Source organism: Clarias gariepinus, chromosome 3, assembly GCF_024256425.1.
Source record: "Clarias gariepinus isolate MV-2021 ecotype Netherlands chromosome 3, CGAR_prim_01v2, whole genome shotgun sequence".
In the NCBI taxonomy this organism is placed as follows: domain Eukaryota; kingdom Metazoa; phylum Chordata; class Actinopteri; order Siluriformes; family Clariidae; genus Clarias; species Clarias gariepinus.
Genome location: NC_071102.1, coordinates 47,915,001 through 47,935,000, shown reverse-complemented (window position 1 = coordinate 47,935,000; position 20,000 = coordinate 47,915,001). Strand labels below are relative to the sequence as shown.

The following is a 20,000-nucleotide window of genomic DNA, read 5'->3' as shown; positions in this document are numbered from 1 at the left end:
ATAGTTAATATACATTTACATTATCACTGTGTGACTGGGACCAGACCTACTGTAACTGTTATCTCTGTCTCATTCCCCAATGTCTCTGACAACTTTAGCCTGATGCTTGGAGACTTCTCCATCTGATCTCTTCACCTATGGAAGGTGCCATCTCCTTACAAACAGAGTATTTTGTGTGTGTGTGTGTGTGTGTGTGTGTGTAGAGTGTAGTGCATGTGTATCTTACAGTTATCTGCTTTGTTTTGGTTTTCTTTATTTTGTTTTGCAGCAGGAAAATGATTGACTGTAACTCGTCTGTCTCCAGACTCTCACTTAGATCCATCATTAGGACCCTGCAAACACACACACACACACACACACGCACACACACACAAACACACACACACCTTTGGGTGAATCCAGTTTCTCACAGCTGACAGGTAACCCTTTTTGGGATCATGATAGGATGAGACACAAGTTTGTTACCTGTAAGGTGAGATGACTCCGCCCCTTCCCAGTTCTTCCTCCACCTGCTGTCTGTTTTTTCCGAATATCTGTTTAAGAATGTCAAAGCGCTTCAGGTGAAACAGCATCTCCATTATGATGACATCAGCAGGCTGTGATTGACCACCGCATGTTGCCGTGTCCATGAGCGCTGATCGTGCGTCCTCCATTTGTGTTCCAGAACGGAGGTTAGAAGTCAGATACATCAGTGTTTTACACTCGTCTGCAGTTAACACATCAATCATACGGTTCATTGTGAACTCCCCTGCCATCACTGAGTGTGAGCTACACAGAGACACACACACACACCAAATGCACAATAAATACACAAAAACAATGAACGCACCCCAAATACAGGCACACAACACACACGGAAACACACCACGCTCACACAATGCACAGAACAGCAGGGACACTCCGTGGGGTGTAACACAGAGGATGCTGGAGGTTTAAGCAGGATACATATGGTGTGTGTTTTAGCCTCACACACTACTGATCACAACCTCACACATCTCAACACTTCAGACGGTTAGGTTTAATGTTAAGGAACATCTGAGACATGAGTAACACCTTCTCCTCACCTGTGTTACAGCAGAGCTTTACGATAATCTCTCTCTGTCACATCATCGATGTCAAGTTGCATAAAGTTTTTTTTTTTTAACACAAACTCAGGAAGTAATTTTAGTGATTAAATTTATTGTTGAGAATCTGCCGTCTGAGCTTTATGGCTGAAACGTGTTTATCTGGAATTTGCAAAATAGTTTTAGTTAGTTAGTTGAATCTAGATGCAGAATACCCGGAGTGTTTATATTTATATATTATAAGTCGTGTATTATGATTGATGGTTAAAACAACACACTGGGCAGAAGTTACAGATTACAAGGTGGGTGAAAAGTAACTAGGCATTAAAAATTGCTAATGCAGTCTATATTTCTAATATAAACTTGTTTCTAATATAAACAAATTGTTTGTGTACTTTATTACACAGGAAAATGAAAGCAAATCTTTAAATTTCAGCATAGGCAATGGTGGGGTCATCCAGTTTCTTTGAACAGATGGTGGAACGGTCCGGAACGGAACAGATGGTGGTCTTCTGAAGTGTTTTGGGGTATTACTGAGAACCTCCTGAATCTGTTTGTCAAAGTTCTCCAGCGGGCGCGTGTTTGTCCTGTACACCTCCTCCTTTGCGTCGACCCACAGGAGAACATCACATGGAGTGGGGTCTTGACTTCTTGGAGCTCATTAATGAGGTCTGTGTCGTCCCTGCAAATGTCCTGGAAAATGCTGGTCTAATAACATGCACAGGTTCTATCGTCTACTTAGAGACTTTTTTCATCATGCTTCAAGTTTTATACCTAATAAATATTGCCTAGTTAATTTTTACTCACCCTGTTGTAGACACATTGTCTTGAACAGTACAGAGTTACTCGTGAGTGATACAGTCTGTCCCCTACATACAAACATTCAAGTTACAAACTCTTAAATACAAACATGTTCAGTGGGGTTTGGGATCCCGAGCCTCCTGCATGGGCTGTAAAACTCCTACCACTGAGCCACCAGTGCCCTGTATTAGTCTTATATTGTGAGTGCCGTTAGGGGGCGCTGTTGTACCAGCCCTCAGTGACGCGCTGTTGGTGCTCGCTTCCTCACTCACGCGCCCTCACGCGCTCAGAGCCGGAACTGCAGCTGTTTACACTCCGTCTGAACTCGAGCGCGAGCGCAGGGTCGGGCATTACTACTGCATAGCCCGCGCGCACATTACTCAAACACACACACACACACACACACACACACCTTCTACAGAAAGACACGGGGAGCGAACGTTACAGTGATGACGTCATATAGCGGATTAACTCCAGAAGACACACACACACAGTGTATATACATAGAGTTATAGAGTTATATCACTGTGTGTGTGTGTGTGTCCAGTTTGCGGTCCGCGCGCGGTGTTTATAAGCTCCCGTACCGCAGCGCGCGCCTCTTCCTCCCATAACCGAAAGTAAGGCTGACCGGAACCGGAAGTAACGTGCGAGTCTAGTGTGTGTGTGCAGTAATGTACATAAGTCTTAGACACTTTAGTACAAATGCTATAAACGTTATAATTTATATATTATTATCTACAAAACCATTCAGGATTTTCAAACATAACAAATAAACAAATAAATAACATTACAGAAGAATATTTAATAACTGGGTGTTTGTGCAAATGACAGCAGTTTCAGACGAAAAGAATGTAGACTCCTGGGTTTTACATGAAAAGCAGTGAGTTAAGGTGCCACGATTAATCTACATGATTGACTAAAATCGATAATCAAATTAATTAGCAGCCAATAGAACTGTCAATGAATTAAACACACACAATCTTGAACAATCTCTCCGACCAGAGGAGCAATTTCAGCCAGAGACTGATGCAATATCCGATTACTAGTACATTTGTGCTATATTTCTTTTCATTTACACTACATTTTAAGTGCAATATCAGTACTGTATATTCATTATTTATGAATTATTTATGCTCCGAAAACAACGTGGGCTTTATTGATAATTGGAAGACCTTTGAGTGCAAAACTGACCAGTTAAGGCGGGACGGTGTCCATCCCACTCGGGAAGGTGCTGCTCTCATTTCTTGCAGTATAGCTCATAGTCTCAGAAGAGGCCTAGTTAATCGGTGACAATCCAGAGTCCAGGCCAGGGAGCAGACAGACAGGCTAAACCAACCGTCTGCTAGCTGCATAGAGTCGTCACTCAGGGTTCACTGTATTGAGACTGTGTCTGTTCCCCGAGCTAAAAACAATTTTAGAAAGACTCAGAGAGTCTGTTTTAGTAATTTAATTAACATAAAGACCACAAACTCGGATGACACTGAATGCGCAGCCGGCACCTCTGATCTGAAGCTAGGACTGTTAAATATTAGATCTCTCGCATCTAAAGCAGTTATAGTTAATGAAATTATCACAGATCAGGAGTTTGATATTCTCTGTTTAACTGAAACCTGGATTAAACAGGACGAGTATGTAGCTCTAAATGAAGCTAGTCCTCCTGGATACAGCTACATACAAATGGACACAAATTTAATTCATTTGAAATTCTTTATAGTAACATAAGTGTATTTAACTATATTAAGTCAGCTCAGTCGATCCCGCTAATTGTCATTTACAGACCTCCAGGGCCGTACTCTGAATTTCTTAGTGAATTTGCAGATTTCCTCTCAAACCTAGTCGTTTCTGTAGACAAAGTGTTAATTGCTGGAGATTTTAATATTCATTTTGAAAACCCAGAAGACCCCCTGAGAACTGCATTTATGTCCATACTGGACTCGGTAGGAGTAAATCAGTGTGTAGTAGGACCCACTCATAAAGCAGGTCACACTTTAGATTTAATAATATTATTTGGATTAAGTATAAGAAATTTATTCACAATTCCACTATCTGAAGTTATCTCAGATCACTATCTTGTCTCAATTCAAGTGTGTCACAGTAATAATGTACGCACAGCGCCGCGCTATTGATGAAACGTACATTCACATCAACTACCAAACAGAGTTTTATCAGTAATCTCCCAGAGTTCCCAACTTCGATTAGATCACCGTCTGACCCCACAGAACTTGATCAGGCGACTGAATATTTAGAGTCGACATTTCGCTATACCTTAGATAATGTAGCTCCAGTTAAAAGAAAAATTATTAGAGATAAGAAACTTGCTCCCTGGTATAACGATCACACGCGCACTTTAAAACAGACCGCTCGGAAATAAGAACGTAAATGGCGTCAAACTAAATTACTAGTATTTCAAATAGCATGGAAGGAGAGCATCCTGAACTATAGAAAAGCTCTTAGTGTAGCTAGATCAACATATCTCTCCACTCTTATAGAAAATAACAAAAATAATCCTAGATTCTTATTTAATGCTGTAGCCAAATTAACCAGAAATAAGACGACTGCAGAAATCTCCACAACAACATCATGCAATAGTGAGGACTTCATGAACTTTTTTAATAATAAAATTGTAAATATTAGGCATAAAATTGAGGTTTTGAAACCGAACAATGTAATTGATGCAGATGTTAAATTCAAATTCAAATTTTATTTGTCACATACACAAACATACACAGTACGAAATGTAGTGAAATGCATTATACGACTGCCATTGACCCTAAAAGAGAATTAAAGTTTACAAATAAGAAATAAATATAAATAAAAGAATACGATAGAAATTAAATTAAAAAAATTAAATTAAACTAGGAAAAAATAGAACTAAAAATAAAAATAGAAATGTGCTAGGAAAAATAGAACTAAAAATAGAAATATGATGTGCATAAAAATAGAAATATACTGTACATAGAAATATGATGTGCATAAAAATAGAAATATAATGTACAAATTGAAATATACTGTGCTGTGTGTGCAAATATGCATAGAACAAAGTGTCTTTGTGCAGAGGTTATTAAAGTGACTTTGTGCACTGGTCCAGGAGGTAAACGTAAACATGTAGTGTAGTTGTGAAGGTAGGTGTGCAAAGTTATTAAAGTGTCTTTGTGCAATGGTCCAGGATGTAAATGTACAACATGTAGTGTAGATATGAAGGAAGGTGAGCGTGTAATTGTCCATAGTGTTCATGGATGTAAAAAGATTGATAGATTTGATCAATTATGAAAAGATTGTGTTAGTTCGTGGTTGTGGTTGAGAGACCTTATCGCCTGCGGGAAGAAGCTCCTCCTTAGTCTCTCTGTGTTGGCCTTCAAGGAGCGGAATCGCTTCCCAGACCGCAACAGAGTAAACAGTCCGTTATTGGGGTGGCTGAGGTCCTTCACGATCTTCCTGGCCTTGGTCAAGCACCGCTTGCTGTAAATCGAGTGCAGGTCAGGGAGCTCGATGCGGATGATGCACTCAGCTGATCGCACTACCCTCTGTAGAGCTCCTCTGTCCTGCATGGTGCTGTTCCCGAACCAGGTCGTGATATTTCCCGTCAGGATGCTCTCTATGGTGCAGGAGTAGAAATTCCTGAGCACCTTGGAGGGCAGTCGGAAGTCTCTCAAGCGTCTGAGGTGGTAGAGACGCTGCCGGGCCTTTTTTACCACGGTGTTGATGTGACAGGACCATGCCAGGTCCTGCGTGATGTGAACACCGAGGTATCTGAAGCTGTCCACTCTCTCCACTGGGCTCCTGTTGATGACGGGGGTCTAGTAGTTCTTCACCTGCTTTGTACTGAAGTCCACCAGGTAGGCCGTCTCATCGTTGTTCGTGATCAGGCCCAGTGGGTGTACAGAGAGTACAGCAGGGGCTCAGAACACAACCCTGGGGGTCTCCAGTGCTGAGAGTGAGGGAGGCTGAGACATGTCCGCCCATCCTTACTGCCTGTGGTCTGCCAGTCAGAAAATTGGAGATCCACTGACACATTGATGAGCTGAGTCCCAGGTGCTCCAGCTTGGTGGTAAGTGTGGAGGGAATTATGGTATTAAATGCAGAACTGTAGTCGATGAAGAGCATTTTCACATAATTCCCCCTCCGAGTGTCCAGGTGAGTGAGAGATGTATGGAGGAGATGAGAGATTGCATCGTCCGTGGAACGGTTTGGACGATAAGCGAACTGTAGTGGGTCGAGTGTGTCTGGTAATGAAGAGATGATGAAGTCTCTAACCAGGCGTTCAAAGCACTTCATCACTACTGAGATGAGGGCTACAGGGCGATAGTCATTGAGGGAAGCAGGATGAGGTTTCTTTGGGACAGGAACAATGATGGATTCTTTGAAGCATGTGGGGATCACCGACTGAGATAAAGAGATGTTGAATATCTCAGTGAACACAGGTGCTAGCTGGTCTGCGCAGGCTCTGAGAATACGGCCTGAGATGCCGTCTGGTCCTGCTGCTTTCCTGGTGTTCACTCTCTTGAAGGCTCTCCTCACATCATGCTCGGTGATGATGAACGCGCTTCCGGTGCTGGCAGTGACTTCCTGTCTGCAGCCGTTAGCGCCGCTAGCATTAGCATCGCTAGCGTCTTTAGCTGCAGCCTCGAAGCGAGCATAGAAAGTGTTCAGCTCGTCTGCCAGAGACACGTCTGCGTTTATCATACCGGATGTTGGTGCTTTATAATCCGTTATTGTCCTTAATCCCTGTCACAGGCTCCTAGAGTCACTCTGTTGGAGTTGTGACTCTAGTTTCCTCCCGTAACGCTGCTTCGCCTCTTTCACCGCCTTCCGGACGCTGTATGACGCAGCCTTGTTCCATGTCCCCCGACGCGAGTCCCGTGTTGTAGGCAGCGGTGCGAGATCTCAGAGCGTCGCGGATGGTTTTATCCACCCACGGCTTCTGGTTGGGAAACGTTTTAATAGTCTTTTTTTCTACGGTATCGTCCGCTAGTTTCCCGATGAATCGCACAACCGCTTCCATAAACACACTGACGTCATCGTTGGAGCTGTTTCTGAACATGTCAGCTAGCCATGTCAGATCAGAACCTAGAATACTTTACTCCCCTTGAAGAGAATGAACTAATTTCACTCATCTCTTCTTCAAATTCATCAACCTGTATATTAGATCCTGTACCGACACATTTTCTTAAACAGATAGTACTGGCAATAACAGAACTGTTGAAAATAATTAATTCTTCACTCAGCATTGGTTATGTTCCAAAATCTTTTAAATTAGCAGTTATCAAACCAATAATTAAGAAACCTGACCTCGACCCCTGTCAGCTGTCCTGTCAGCTGTCCAATATCAAACCTCCCCTTTATCTCTAAGATTCTGGAAAAGATAGTAGTGGAGCAGCTATGCTCATATATACATAGAAATGGCATACATGAACTGTATCAGTCAGGATTTAGGCCTCATCACAGTAGAGAGACAGCGCTCGTTAAAGTAGTAAATTACATTCTATTGGCCTCTGATCAGGGTTGTGTAACTATGCTTGTATTACTCGACTTCAGTGCAGCTTTTGACACCATTGATCACGCTATTCTTCTTCACAGATTAGAAAATGTAGTAGGAATTAAGGGTACAGCCCTCTCCTGGCTCAGATCCTATCTGACCCATCGTTATCAGTATGTAGACTTAAATGGTGATTATTCTGCATGTTCTCTAGTGGAGTTTGGTGTTCCGCAGGGTTCAGTTTTAGGTCCACTGCTTTTTTCCCTTTACATGCTTCCTCTGGGCAACATAATCCTTAAGCATGGTATTAGTTTTCATTGTTATGCTGACGATACACAGTTAGTGAAAAAACAGCTTACTAAAATTGAGCAATGTGTGCAGGACATAAGAAATTGGATGCTAATTAACTTCCTTCTGCTAAATCCAGATAAGACAGAAGTTCTAGTCATAGGACCGCATACAGCTAGGAGTAAAATTTTAGATCACACCGTAACTTTAGATGGCCTTTCTGTTCCATAAAATGCAACAGTGAAAGACCTTGGTGTGATAATTGATTCCAGCCTTTCATTTGAAGCACATGTAGATAATATTACCAGGATAGCATTCTTTCACCTCAGAAATATTGCCAGGATAAGAAATGTATTGTCGCTAAACGATGCAGAAAAACTAGTTCATGCTTTTATCACCTCTAGGTTGGACTATTGTAATGCCTTACTGTCTGGTTGTTCAGCTAAATGCATAAATAAGCTTCAGCTAGTCCAGAATGCAGCAGCGAGAGTCCTCACTAGAACCAGAAGATATGAGCACATCACCCCTATCTTATCTTCACTGCATTGGCTCCCTGTGAAATTTCGCATTGATTTTAAAATACTACTCTTGACATATAAAGCATTAAATGGTCTCGCGTCGCAGTACCTGAGCGAACTGTCTTACGATCCGCCACGCCTACTTCGATCAAAGGATGCAGGCTGCTTGTCAGTACCGCGTATTATGAAAAATACAGCTGGGGGCAGAGCTTTTTCCTACAAAGCCCCAAAATTATGGAATAGTCTTCCAAATAGTGTTCGGGACTCAGACACAGTCTCAGTGTTTAAGTCAAGGCTAAAAACCTATTTATTTAGCCAAGCATTTTTATAAATAGATTTGCCATAGGTAAAGGAGCAGATCTGGGGGACTCATGGATGTAGAGTATTATAGTGAACTGGTATGTTTGGATGCTGTCTTCCTCACTCTCATTGATCACTCAGGTTTGTTGACGGTGAGGTGATTGTTTGCTTTACATGTCAGGAAGCCCTTATGTTTGTGTTTCTTTCTGGCTCTCCCTTTTAGTTATGCTGTCATAGTTAGTCCTGCCGGAGTCTCTGCTTGCACTCTACAGTTAATATACATTCACATTATACATTGTGTGACTGTGACCATACCTAACTGCCATCTCTCCTCTTCTTCTCTTTCCCCCCCTCTTTCTCTTTCCTCTCTTCTCCTGTCTCTCCCTTTCACTCTTTCTCTCTCTCTCTGTCGAGCTACACATGTCGTTCCTGAGCTGCCAGTGATCCAGACTCCCTCAGCCCTCCGGACCTGTCTGACCCATCCTGGTGCCCCGCTTCTGGCTGAAGATCTCGTCACATGGATGCCCCGTGTGTCTCTCTGGGATGCGTCTGGTGTCTGGGGATGATTCTCTCTACCTAGAAAATGGTTCTGGCCTTGACTGGTGTTGGCAACTGTTTCTCTGGGGACTTGACAGTTCGATAGTTCATGACTGGAACTTCTTACAAGTCTACCTGAGTCTTCAATAACTACCTGGACTCCATATTAACATTAATTAACATCAGCTATTATAGCTGAACTGCCTCCCACCCTACACACTGTATAAATGCAGATCATTTACTGCTTTCTGTTTCACCCAAATGAGGATGGGTTCTCTCAAGGTTTCTTCCTATTACCATCTCAGGGAGTTTTTCCTTGCCACTGTCGCCCTCGGCTTGTTCATCAGGGACAAACTGACCATTTTGATTCACACACATTCACATTTCATACAAACTTAAATAATTCTTTTGACTGTGTAAAGCTGCTTTGGATGAAAATTGCTAAAAGCGCTATACAAATAAAATTGAATTGAATTGAATTATTTTAGTGCAAAAAATATAAAATATATATTTATAATTTATAAATATATAAATATTATCAGTATATAATATTTAATTATATTTTTACTTCTATTTATTGTTATTTTTTTTTTAGATTTTTTTTATTTCTTTAATTGAATTTTTTTCCTTGTCTAATTTTTTTCCTTTCCTTCTGGTAAACTAATCAAAGCAAATGTATAACCAAGACAAAGCAATTTCAAGACAAAAAACTTGAATCTTGATGTGTTTGTGACATCATCAGACGAGGCAAGAGAGTAACACAGTCACATGCAGAAATCTCCCCAGTGTGTGAACTTTTAACTAAAGAGGAAGCAGGGGTGTGACCAAGGTTTGTGAAGGACAAGTGTGTGAAAGAGTCAGGTTTTAATTTCCAGTTCTCCTCAATCAACCCTTGAAATTAAATTCACACACACAAACACACACACACGCATGCATGAATTGCTGGTTTTTGAGCTCCACACTCAATTTCAAACTAGACATTTTCCATGAAAGATTCATCTTCATTATCTAAATCAGGGGTGCCCAACCTTTTTTGAACAAAGATCTACTTTTTAATTTGTCAGTGTGCCGAGATCTACCAGTCCAAACAGAAAGCCAGTTGCTACTTATAGCATATTTACATATTTAATGTGCACAAAACAAACAGAAAGTAGCCCGAATTTGAATTAGAATTTGATCCATATACAGTATAATAAAACATAGTCTTATTGTAGTGATAAAGTTATTTCTCTACCCTAGTGGGAACTCTGGCAATGGGAGGCGGCAGTTAGTTTCCCGTAGACAGGGCAGTAGGAGCTGGTTGCAAGTCTTAAGCAGGTCACAAGGTGGTCATCAGTCATTGTAGATCTGTACTTTGACTTGATGATTTTCATGTGAGAGAAAGCACACTTACTAGATAGGTTGATCCGAAAAGTGCAGTCAAGTTGAAAGCACATATTCTGAGATTGTGATACTTTTGTTCTGGCAGTAAGTTCTAGAACTGTCCAGTCATGCCAGGTGTTGCCCTGGATATGATCTCAATGTCATTTTGCAGTGTGAGAATCTTATTCTCAACAGCAGAGTTATCCAAGTAAAACAGTAATACAATTTTTGAGGCAATACTAACCACACCAATACTTGGACCAAATGGAAAACACAGATAGCTGGCAACAGGCTCAATGGATGCAAAATCTGTAAAGCGCCTCTCAAATTCTAACAAGATGCTCTGAACTTGCTCTTCATAACGTGCACTGTCAAGCTGCGCAAAGTCTTTGCCCTGACTCCGAAGTTCTGCCTGCATGTGAGGAAAGTTTCACAGGTCACAGTGTTGCAGCCTACTCGAAAGCAATTGTAGCTTGCTTTTAAATGTGTTCACTAAACTGATCATGTGGTGGTGGTCAAGCTGGTGGTCCTCTAGCTGGTGGTCCTCTAGCTGGGCGTATTTTGCATGTTTTGAAAGTTTCAGGAAATCTTTGATGTCAGACAGCAACTCCCGGAATTTCGCTAAAAGTTTACCTCTACTCAGCCATCTAACATCCGTGTGCACCAGCTGGTCTGTGTGTTCTGCACCGGTCTCCTCCAAATGAGCACGGGATAACCTACTCTGTAGACTCCTGGCCCAAACGGAACACACAATCTTCATTGCAACATCCATCACTTCTTTCATGTTTAAACTCTTACCACACAATGCCTGCTGGTGGATTATACAGTGGTAATTAAGGAAGTCTGGGAAATATTTACTCTGTTTGCACAATGCAATGAACACATTAGTACAGCCCACCATTGCTGGAGCACCATTGTGATAGAGATGAGTTTAATTAAAGAGGGGCAGTTGGTTCTTGTTGACAAATTCCATAAAAGTTTGGAAAATATCTTTACCTCTAGTGTGTCCTTTCAATGGCAAAATTGTGAGCAGCTCTTCTTTTGCACCCATGTCTCCAAAAACCATTCTAATAATAATAATTATTTATTCCTCCCTTGCTACCGGGTATGTACCTTCCTCTATGAAAACCGCTGTCATCACTCCCATTCTCCAGAAATTAGGGGCTGATCCATTAAATTTTGAAAATTATAGACCGATTTATAACTTGCCATTCACTACTAAAATATTGAAAAGTGTGTCAAAGCTCAAATCCATAAACACCTTTCCAAGAATGCATTATATGAACATTTTCAATCTGGTTTTTGCTCTTATCATAGCACAGAGACGGCCTTGGTTAAAATAACTAATAACTTGTTAGTAGCAGCTGATTCTGGTCTTCTGACTATACTTGTCCTACAGGATCTTAGTGCAGCATTTGACACCCCCCTGTCCTGATTTAGGTCTTACCTTACCGGATTATCTGGATTTCCTCAGGGATCTGTTTTGGGGACACTTTTATTTAGGCTTTACTTACTTCCCCTTGGTTTTATTTTTAGGAAATACGGTATCAATTTCCACTGCTATGCCGATGACACACAATTATATTTATCTTCTAAAACTTCTAGTTCTTCTTCTGTCTTGAATGAATGTTTATCTGAAATTAAAGTTTGGCTTTCAGGTAATTTCCTTAAACTTAATAGTGACAAAACCGAAGTTTTACTAGTAGGTACTAAATCAACTTTGGCTAAATCTGATTGTCTTTCTTTAGTTATTGACGATACTAAAATTTACCCATCTCAACAGGTCAGAATTCTGGGTGCCATTCTGGACAGCACACTCCCTTTTGAAGCTCATGTTAATAACATTACACGTGCCGCATATTTTCATTTGCGTAATATTATCCGTCCTCGTCCTTCTCTTACTAAGAGCAGTACAGCAATTTTAATGAATGCACTGGTCACTTCACGAATTGATTACTGTAATGCTCTTCTTTCTGGTCTTCCTACGAAACTTCTCCGCAAACGTTAACTGGTCCAAAATTCAACCGCTCGCGTCTTGTCTGGGACTCCTCTACGCGAGCATATCACTCCAATTCTAAAGCAATTACACTGGCTCTCAGTTAAGTACCGTATTGATTTTAAAATTTTGCTTCTTACATTTAAGGCTCTACATAGTTTGGCTCCTCCGTATCTCACCGATCTTCCAAATATTTACACTCCTTCTTGTTCACTTAGATCGATGCACTCTACTTCTCTCGTGCTGCTGCTCATTCGTTTAAGTACAATGGGAGCGAGAACTTTTAGTTCCGTATGTTAGCCCCCAACATACGGAACAGTGACAGTCTTCATATTTTTAAATCCCGTCTTAAAACTTATTTTTCTTACTCAGGCTTACGTGTGAATTGCAGCTGTTTTTTATTTTGATGTGTGATGCATGTATTTATGTTGTAAATTTTATAATGTGATTTTTATATTGTTACTATTTTATTGGATGTTTTGTTGTAAGGTGTCCTTAAAGGCATTTAAATAAAATGCATTATATTATTATAATTTTAAGGTGTTTTCTTTAAAATGTAGTTGCCAAAGCTATCAGACACCATGATGAAACTGTCTCTGTCCATGGGAAGGAAGACCGAGAGCTACCTCTGCTGCCGAGGAGAAGTTTTTTTGGCAATAAAGTGAAGTTTATTATTGTTGACTACAGTTATTTTACATTTGTTCTGTCATAATTTCAATGTATTAAATTTTTATATATTGTCTTTGTGCTAGAAAATAAAAACAAGGCCATGGTTTAGAACAACACTGTCAACAGTCTTTAATACATCATGATCATGTGATAAAAAGTCAGATGACATCATAATAATAATAATTACTTATTATTATTATGATCATGCTTTATAAAAGTTAAATCTCTATACATAACTCTCAGTAACTTTTCAGTTTTATCTCCACTGCAGTGTAAAAATATTAACAATAAAAATTACCACAATGACGCAGACAGCGAGACAGACAAAGATTAACAGTCTTCCGAGTGGACAAGAGCACACCTGTCTCCTTTGCTCTCTGTCTCGGAGTCACGCAGCCAGACAGACAGACGAAATTGTCACTCTCACAATGCAAAGAAGAGGATGAGGACGACGATGAGGATGAGGACGAGAGCACCTATAGCACACCACTGTCTCCGGCCTACACAACACACACACAGTGATACAGACTTAAGATCATGAGATACCATTATTCCATATGTCAGAGCCCATAGTAAAAAGAGAGTGAATGTGTGCATGTGTGTGTGTGTGTGTGTGTGTATACTGACTGCTAGTCATATGTGAAACTTTTTCCAGTTTTTTCAGCACTGAATCCATTCTGGAACCCGTCTGCTCCATCTCCTCACTGAACTCCCCCAGCATACTACACAGACACACACACACACACACACACACACACACACAAACACACACACACAAACACACACACACAAACACACACACAAACACACACACAAACACACACATTCAGTTTCCTGTACAATGTAAGTAATCTGGGCCAATTTTCACAACCCTCGTTCTGTGTAAAAATGTATTCCAAAATCCAGCTGAGACTCGTGCGAAGCTCCTGCATGATCGTCACACAGTAATATACACTGTGCCTCCTGAACATAACATTGTTTTCACACAGGATGCGCTAGCGTCTCTCCTGCACTTCTTTAGCTTCTTTTATATTTTACTGTGGTTTCTAGCTAAGTGTACGCTAAACGCTAGCAGCAAGACACCTTGATGACGGTAAGTGTTTCCGAGTCTCACTGATCGTCTGCTGATTCTCCGTCTGCGTGCTTACGCCTGACACCTGTGAGGACGGATACACTGGTCTCCAAGACTGTCTCGTCTCTTCCTCCTGTCCTCCTCGAGGAGCTATCAGACTTATCCCGTCCAGTCTCCTGTCTCCCTGTCTGAAGTTAATCTACAGATTTGTCACGAGTCAGTCCTCTTTGTTGGTTACACTTGTGGATGTACACTTTATATTTCAGTTTAATGTTCAGCTTTTTCTCTGCTCTGTCTCCCCTTAAAATAAATTTTTAAAAGTAATTCTTAAACAGTCTCAATTTCACTCATCCTCACTGCTTGAGACTCGGGTGATTGTGATCTCCTCGTCACACATTATTGTGAGCACTGGAATGTGTTTTCCACAGCCTAATCTCACTCTCTCAAACACCCAACACATTCACAAACATTACGCTTATCCGCCTACGTATTAACAGTGGCTTATTTTACAGCCATTCAAGTAAAAAGTGTGTGCCGTTAACTTAAAAGCTGTTGATTATAAAGAGAATATAATAAATAAAAACTAATTAAAAGCACCCATGCTTTTTAGACACTCAGATGACTGAAGTGCTTCATCATCACATGCGATAGTTTACATAATTATTACCAAAAGTAAATCGTCGTCATTCAGAAATGGAATCACATGTACTGCATCACTCAATTACTCACTCACTCACTCATCCTCTAAACCGCTTTTTCCTGTATTCAGGGTTGTGGGAACCTGGAGCCTATCACACTCATACACACACACTCATTTACACACTATGTGCTATCTGGGAACGCCAATTAGCCTAACCTGCATATCTTTGTACTGTGAGAGGAAATCAGAGGACCAGGAGGAAACCCACCAAGCACGAGGAGAACATGCAAACTCCATGCACACAGAGACGGGAATCGAGCCTGGCCAGTGTTAAGGGAAAAACTCCATGACATCATAATAGGAAGAAACCTTGAGAGGAACCAGACTCAATCAGGGAACCCATTGTTTTGAATTGTTTTCTTATTAATCACGTATAGATCTGGGTCATTTTTGTATGTGGTCCTAGATTTAACACATATCTGACACGTGGTCTGCGCATATGTAGGGTGTGACATCATCAGTCAGCGCCGGCAGCACGGGTATTTCATATCCGCATTAGCAACAGCAGCTAAACCAAGGTATCTGGGTTTCTTCCTTCTTCTGGACCTTAACACATGCACGCACGCACACACACAGACGCACACACACATACAAACACACACTCGGCCCATGTGCTCCTCTCGCCCACCCCACTGAGGGAACTCTGACCAACACACGACTCATTTCAGCAGGTCACACTGGAAAACACCACTGGACACTCAGCAGCACCGAGTCTGTCCCCTGTCCCTCTCTCGTACACACTACACAATAATGATCACTGTGCTATATCAGTCTCAGTGTAGCATAAACTACATGTGTGTATGTGTGTGTGTGTGTGTGTCTTACACAGCCTGCTCATCCAGTTCATCCCCAATCCTGTTACTCATGTCTTTCAGAACACGGATGCCTCCGGAAACCAGCTCCAACTGCTCATCCTGCTCCTGAACTATCAGCTACACACACACACACACATACATACAAAAAATAAAAATAAAGAACTACTCCTAAATTATCTCTTTCTCTCTCTCTCACACACACACATGCAATATTACACAGGTTGTGTGTACCTGCTGCTGCTCCTGTTGTTCCTGAATGTACCTGGAATTTGCTGATACCAGGTGAGGATCCAAACCTGCATTCCGCTGTGTGTCCAACAAAGCCTACACACACACACACACACACACACACTACTACGGTATATGATGATGCTTTATGCAGACTGCGTGAAGTGGAAGCTCTTTGCAGTGTGGAAGAGAGATTATATGTATAGTGTGTGTGTGTGTGTGTGTGTGAGAGAGAGAGAGAGAGAAAGAGAGAGAGAGTGATAGACTTCACCTGTGTAGTCACTAACAGCCCTATAACTAGCTCAGTGTAACACACACCTCATCACTGACAGGCGACTCTCATTTACTCAGTGTGTGTTGAAAGTGTGTGTGAGACAGTTGTACAGGAGATAACGGACACGGCCCACAGTACGACTCCTGCTGCAAGGAGTTTACACATTAATGTTTGAGATATTGTAATATTAGTTATTTATATTTGTTAATAATAGGAGTAAACCTGAGTAAATCAATATTAATCATCAGTAATCAGTCTGTGACTGTAATTAACTAGATAATATTTTCACTAGTTCGGATGACTTTTGCTCTCTGACCCAGTTACCACGGATGTGTGTGACCTTTGACCCCAGGTACAAGTCTGACAGGATGTTAGAGGGCCATGTGATATAAGGTCATGTGATAAAAACGCTCATGTTAAACAACTCACCTGTCTGTTCTTCTTCTCAGCCTGAGCAACAGCAGAGGGACTGGAGAGCTGCTGCTTCATCTCCTACACACACACACAGTACACACACATACATACATATGTGTGTTTCAGTTTTTTTGTCCAACCCCTGTGTGTGTGTATATGTGTGTGTGTGTGTGTGTGTGTGTGTGTGTGTACAGTCGTGGCCAAAAGTTTTGAGAATGACACAAATATTAGTTTTCACAAAGTTTGCTGCTAAACTGCTTTTAGATCTTTGTTTCAGTTGTTTCTGTGATGTACTGAAATATAATTACAAGCACTTCATACGTTTTAAAGGCTTTTATCGACAATCACATGACATTTATGCAAAGAGTCAGTATTTGCAGTGTTGGCCCTTCTTTTTCAGGACCTTTGCAATTCGACTGGGCTCTCAATCAACTTCTGGGCCAAATCCTGACTAAGGATTGACCACAAGTTCTCAATGGGATTAAGATCTGGGGAGTTTCCAGGCCATGGACCCAAAATTTAAACGTTTTGGTCCCCGAGCCACTTAGTTATCCTCTTAAGGAGACGATCCTGGCGCTTGCTGGACTTTCTTGGACGCCCTGAAGCCTTCTTAAAAAGAATTGAACCTCTTTCCTTGAAGCTCTTGATGATCCTATAAATTGTTGATTTAGGTGCAATCTTAGTAGCCACAATATCCTTGCCTGTAAAGCCATTTTTATGCAACGCAATGATGGCTGCACGCGTTTCTTTGCAGGTCAACATGGTTAACAATGGAAGAACAATGATTTCAAGCATCACCCTCCTTTTAACATGTCAAGTCTGTCATTCTAACCCAATCAGCCTGACATAATGATCTCCAGCCTTCTCAACATTCTCACCTGAGTTAACAAGACGATTACTGAAATGATCTCAGCAGGTAGCAATGTAATGCAGTAGAAAGGGTTTTTTGGGGGATTTATAAAATTTTCATGGCAAAGAAGGACTATGCAATTCATCTGATCCCTCTTCATAACATTCTGGAGTACAATTGCCATTCTAAAAACTTAAGCAGCAACTTTTCCAATTTCCCATATTTATGTAATTCTCAAAACTTTTGGCCACGACTGTACATGTGCGTTTATATGTGTGTGTGTGTGTGTGTGTGTATATGTTTGTGTGTGTATATATGTGGTGTGTGTATATGTGGACACTATTTGGCTTCGCCTTTTTCTGCGCTTTTTGGAGAACGAGCAAGTTACTTTCAGCTCCAAACAACTAAACTCTGACTCAGGTACGTTATCATGGATAATATTCAGCTTGTTCAGTGTGTGGAGTGCAGGATATTTATATATATTTATGGTTATATTATATTTGTGGTTAGGGAGCCAGAGCAGCGGACATAGCAGGTAATCTTACGGCTCTAGGACAGCATAGGTTCTCTAAGATAGTGGTACATGCTGGAGCTAGAGTCGACATTTCGCTATACCTTAGATAATGTAGCTCCAGTCAAAAGAAAAATTATTAGAGATAAAAAACTTGCTCCCTGGTATAACGATCACACGCGCACTTTAAAACAGACCGCTCGGAAATTAGAACGTAAATGGCGTCAAACTAAATTACTAGTATTTCAAATAGCATGGAAGGAGAGCATCCTGAACTATAGAAAAGCTCTTAGTGTAGCTAGATCAACATATCTCTCCACTCTTATAGAAAATAACAAAAATAATCCTAGATTCTTATTTAATGCTGTAGCCAAATTAACCAGAAATAAGACCACTGCAGAAATCTCCACAACAACATCATGCAATAGTGAGGACTTCATGAACTTTTTTAATAATAAAATTGTAAATATTAGGCATAAAATTGAGGTTTTGAAACCGAACAATGTAATTGATGCAGATGTTAATCTAGCCATGTCAGATCAGAACCTAGAATACTTTACTCCCCTTGAAGAGAATGAACTAATTTCACTCATCTCTTCTGCAAATTCATCAACCTGTATATTAGATCCTGTACCGACACATTTTCTTAAACAGATAGTACCAGCAATAATAGAACCCCTTTTGAGAATAATTAATTCTTCACTCAGCATTGGTTATGTTCCAAAATCTTTTAAATTAGCAGTTATTAAACCAATAATTAAGAAACCTGACCTCGACCCCTGTCAGCTGTCCAGTTACAGACCAATATCAAACCTCCCCTTTATCTCTAAGATTCTGGAAAAGATAGTAGCGGAGCAGCTATGCTCATATATACATAGAAATGGCATACATGAACTGTATCAGTCAGGATTTAGGCCTCATCACAGTACAGAGACAGCGCTCGTTAAAGTAGCAAATGACATTCTATTGGCCTCTGATCAGGGTTGTGTAACTATGCTTGTACTACTTGACCTCAGTGCAGCTTTTGACACCGTTGATCACGCTATTCTTCTTCACAAATTAGAAAATGTAGTGGGAATTAAGGGTACAGCCCTCTCCTGGCTCAGATCCTATCTAACCCATCGTTATCAGTATGTAGACTTAAATGGTGATTATTCTGCATGTTCTCTAGTGGAGTTTGGCGTTCCGCAGGGTTCAGTTTTAGGTCCACTGCTTTTTTCCCTTTACATGCTTCCTCTGGGCAACATAATCCGTAAGCATGGTATTAGTTTTCATTGTTATGCTGACGATACACAGTTATATGTCTCAGCAAAACCTGATGAGAAAAAACAGCTTACTAAAGTTAAGCAATGTGTGCAGGACATAAGAAATTGGATGCTAATTAACTTCCTTCTGCTAAATCCGGATAAGACAGAAGTTCTAGTCATAGGACCGCATACAGCTAGGAGTAAAATTTTAGATCACACCGTAACTTTAGATGGCCTTTCTGTTCCATCAAATGCAACAGTGAAAGACCTTGGTGTGATTATTGATTCCAGCCTTTCATTTGAAGCACATGTAGATAATATTACCAGGATAGCATTCTTTCACCTCAGAAATATTGCCAGAATAAGAAATTTATTGTCGCTAAACGGCGCAGAAAAACTAGTTCATGCTTTTATCACCTCTAAGTTGGACTACTGTAATGCCTTACTGTCTGGTTGTTCAGCTAGATGCATAAATAAGCTTCAGCTAGTCCAGAATGCAGCAGCGAGAGTCCTCACCAGAACCAGAAGATATGAGCACATCACCCCTATCTTATCTTCACTGCATTGGCTCCCATATTAACATTAATTAACATCAGCTATTATAGCTGAACTGCCTCCCACCCTACACACTGTATAAATGCAGATCATTTACTGCTTTCTGTTATCACCCAGATGAGGATAAGTTCCCTGTTGAGTCTGGTTCCTCTCAAGGTTTCTTCCTATTACCATCTCAGTTTTTGCCACTGTCGCCCTCGGCTTGCTCACCAGGGACAAACTGACCATTTTGATTCATAAAATTTACATTTCATACAAACTTAAATAATTCTTTTGATTGTGTAAAGCTGCTTTGCGGCAATGAAAATTGCTAAAAGCACTAT

General features: G+C 40.8%; 2 protein-coding genes across 10 annotated transcripts in view; both read right to left on the bottom strand.

Annotated features, from left to right (window-relative positions):
- The window catches only part of cflara (CASP8 and FADD-like apoptosis regulator a), a 9,831-nt gene extending 7,356 nt beyond the window's left edge, over positions 1-2,475 (bottom strand). For 2 of the 9 annotated variants that reach the window (XM_053491781.1, XM_053491787.1), the window contains exons 1-2: positions 466-2,439; positions 227-332 (exon numbers count right to left, since the gene is read on the bottom strand). In XM_053491781.1, the coding sequence (XP_053347756.1) occupies positions 227-332; positions 466-755 (396 nt within the window). In that variant the 5' untranslated portion in view covers positions 756-2,439. The other 7 variants (XM_053491786.1, XM_053491782.1, XM_053491784.1 and 4 more) reach the window with 7 other exon arrangements.
- A 10,640-nt stretch (positions 2,476-13,115) lies between these two features.
- The window catches only part of LOC128518610 (syntaxin-10-like), an 18,848-nt gene continuing 11,963 nt past the window's right edge, over positions 13,116-20,000 (bottom strand). Inside the window, exons 4-8 of the mRNA XM_053491790.1 lie at positions 16,530-16,592; positions 15,830-15,922; positions 15,609-15,715; positions 13,639-13,733; positions 13,116-13,511 (exon numbers count right to left, since the gene is read on the bottom strand). Of these exons, the coding sequence (XP_053347765.1) occupies positions 13,435-13,511; positions 13,639-13,733; positions 15,609-15,715; positions 15,830-15,922; positions 16,530-16,592 (435 nt within the window). The 3' untranslated portion in view covers positions 13,116-13,434. The remainder of the gene's footprint in view (positions 13,512-13,638; positions 13,734-15,608; positions 15,716-15,829; positions 15,923-16,529; positions 16,593-20,000) is intronic.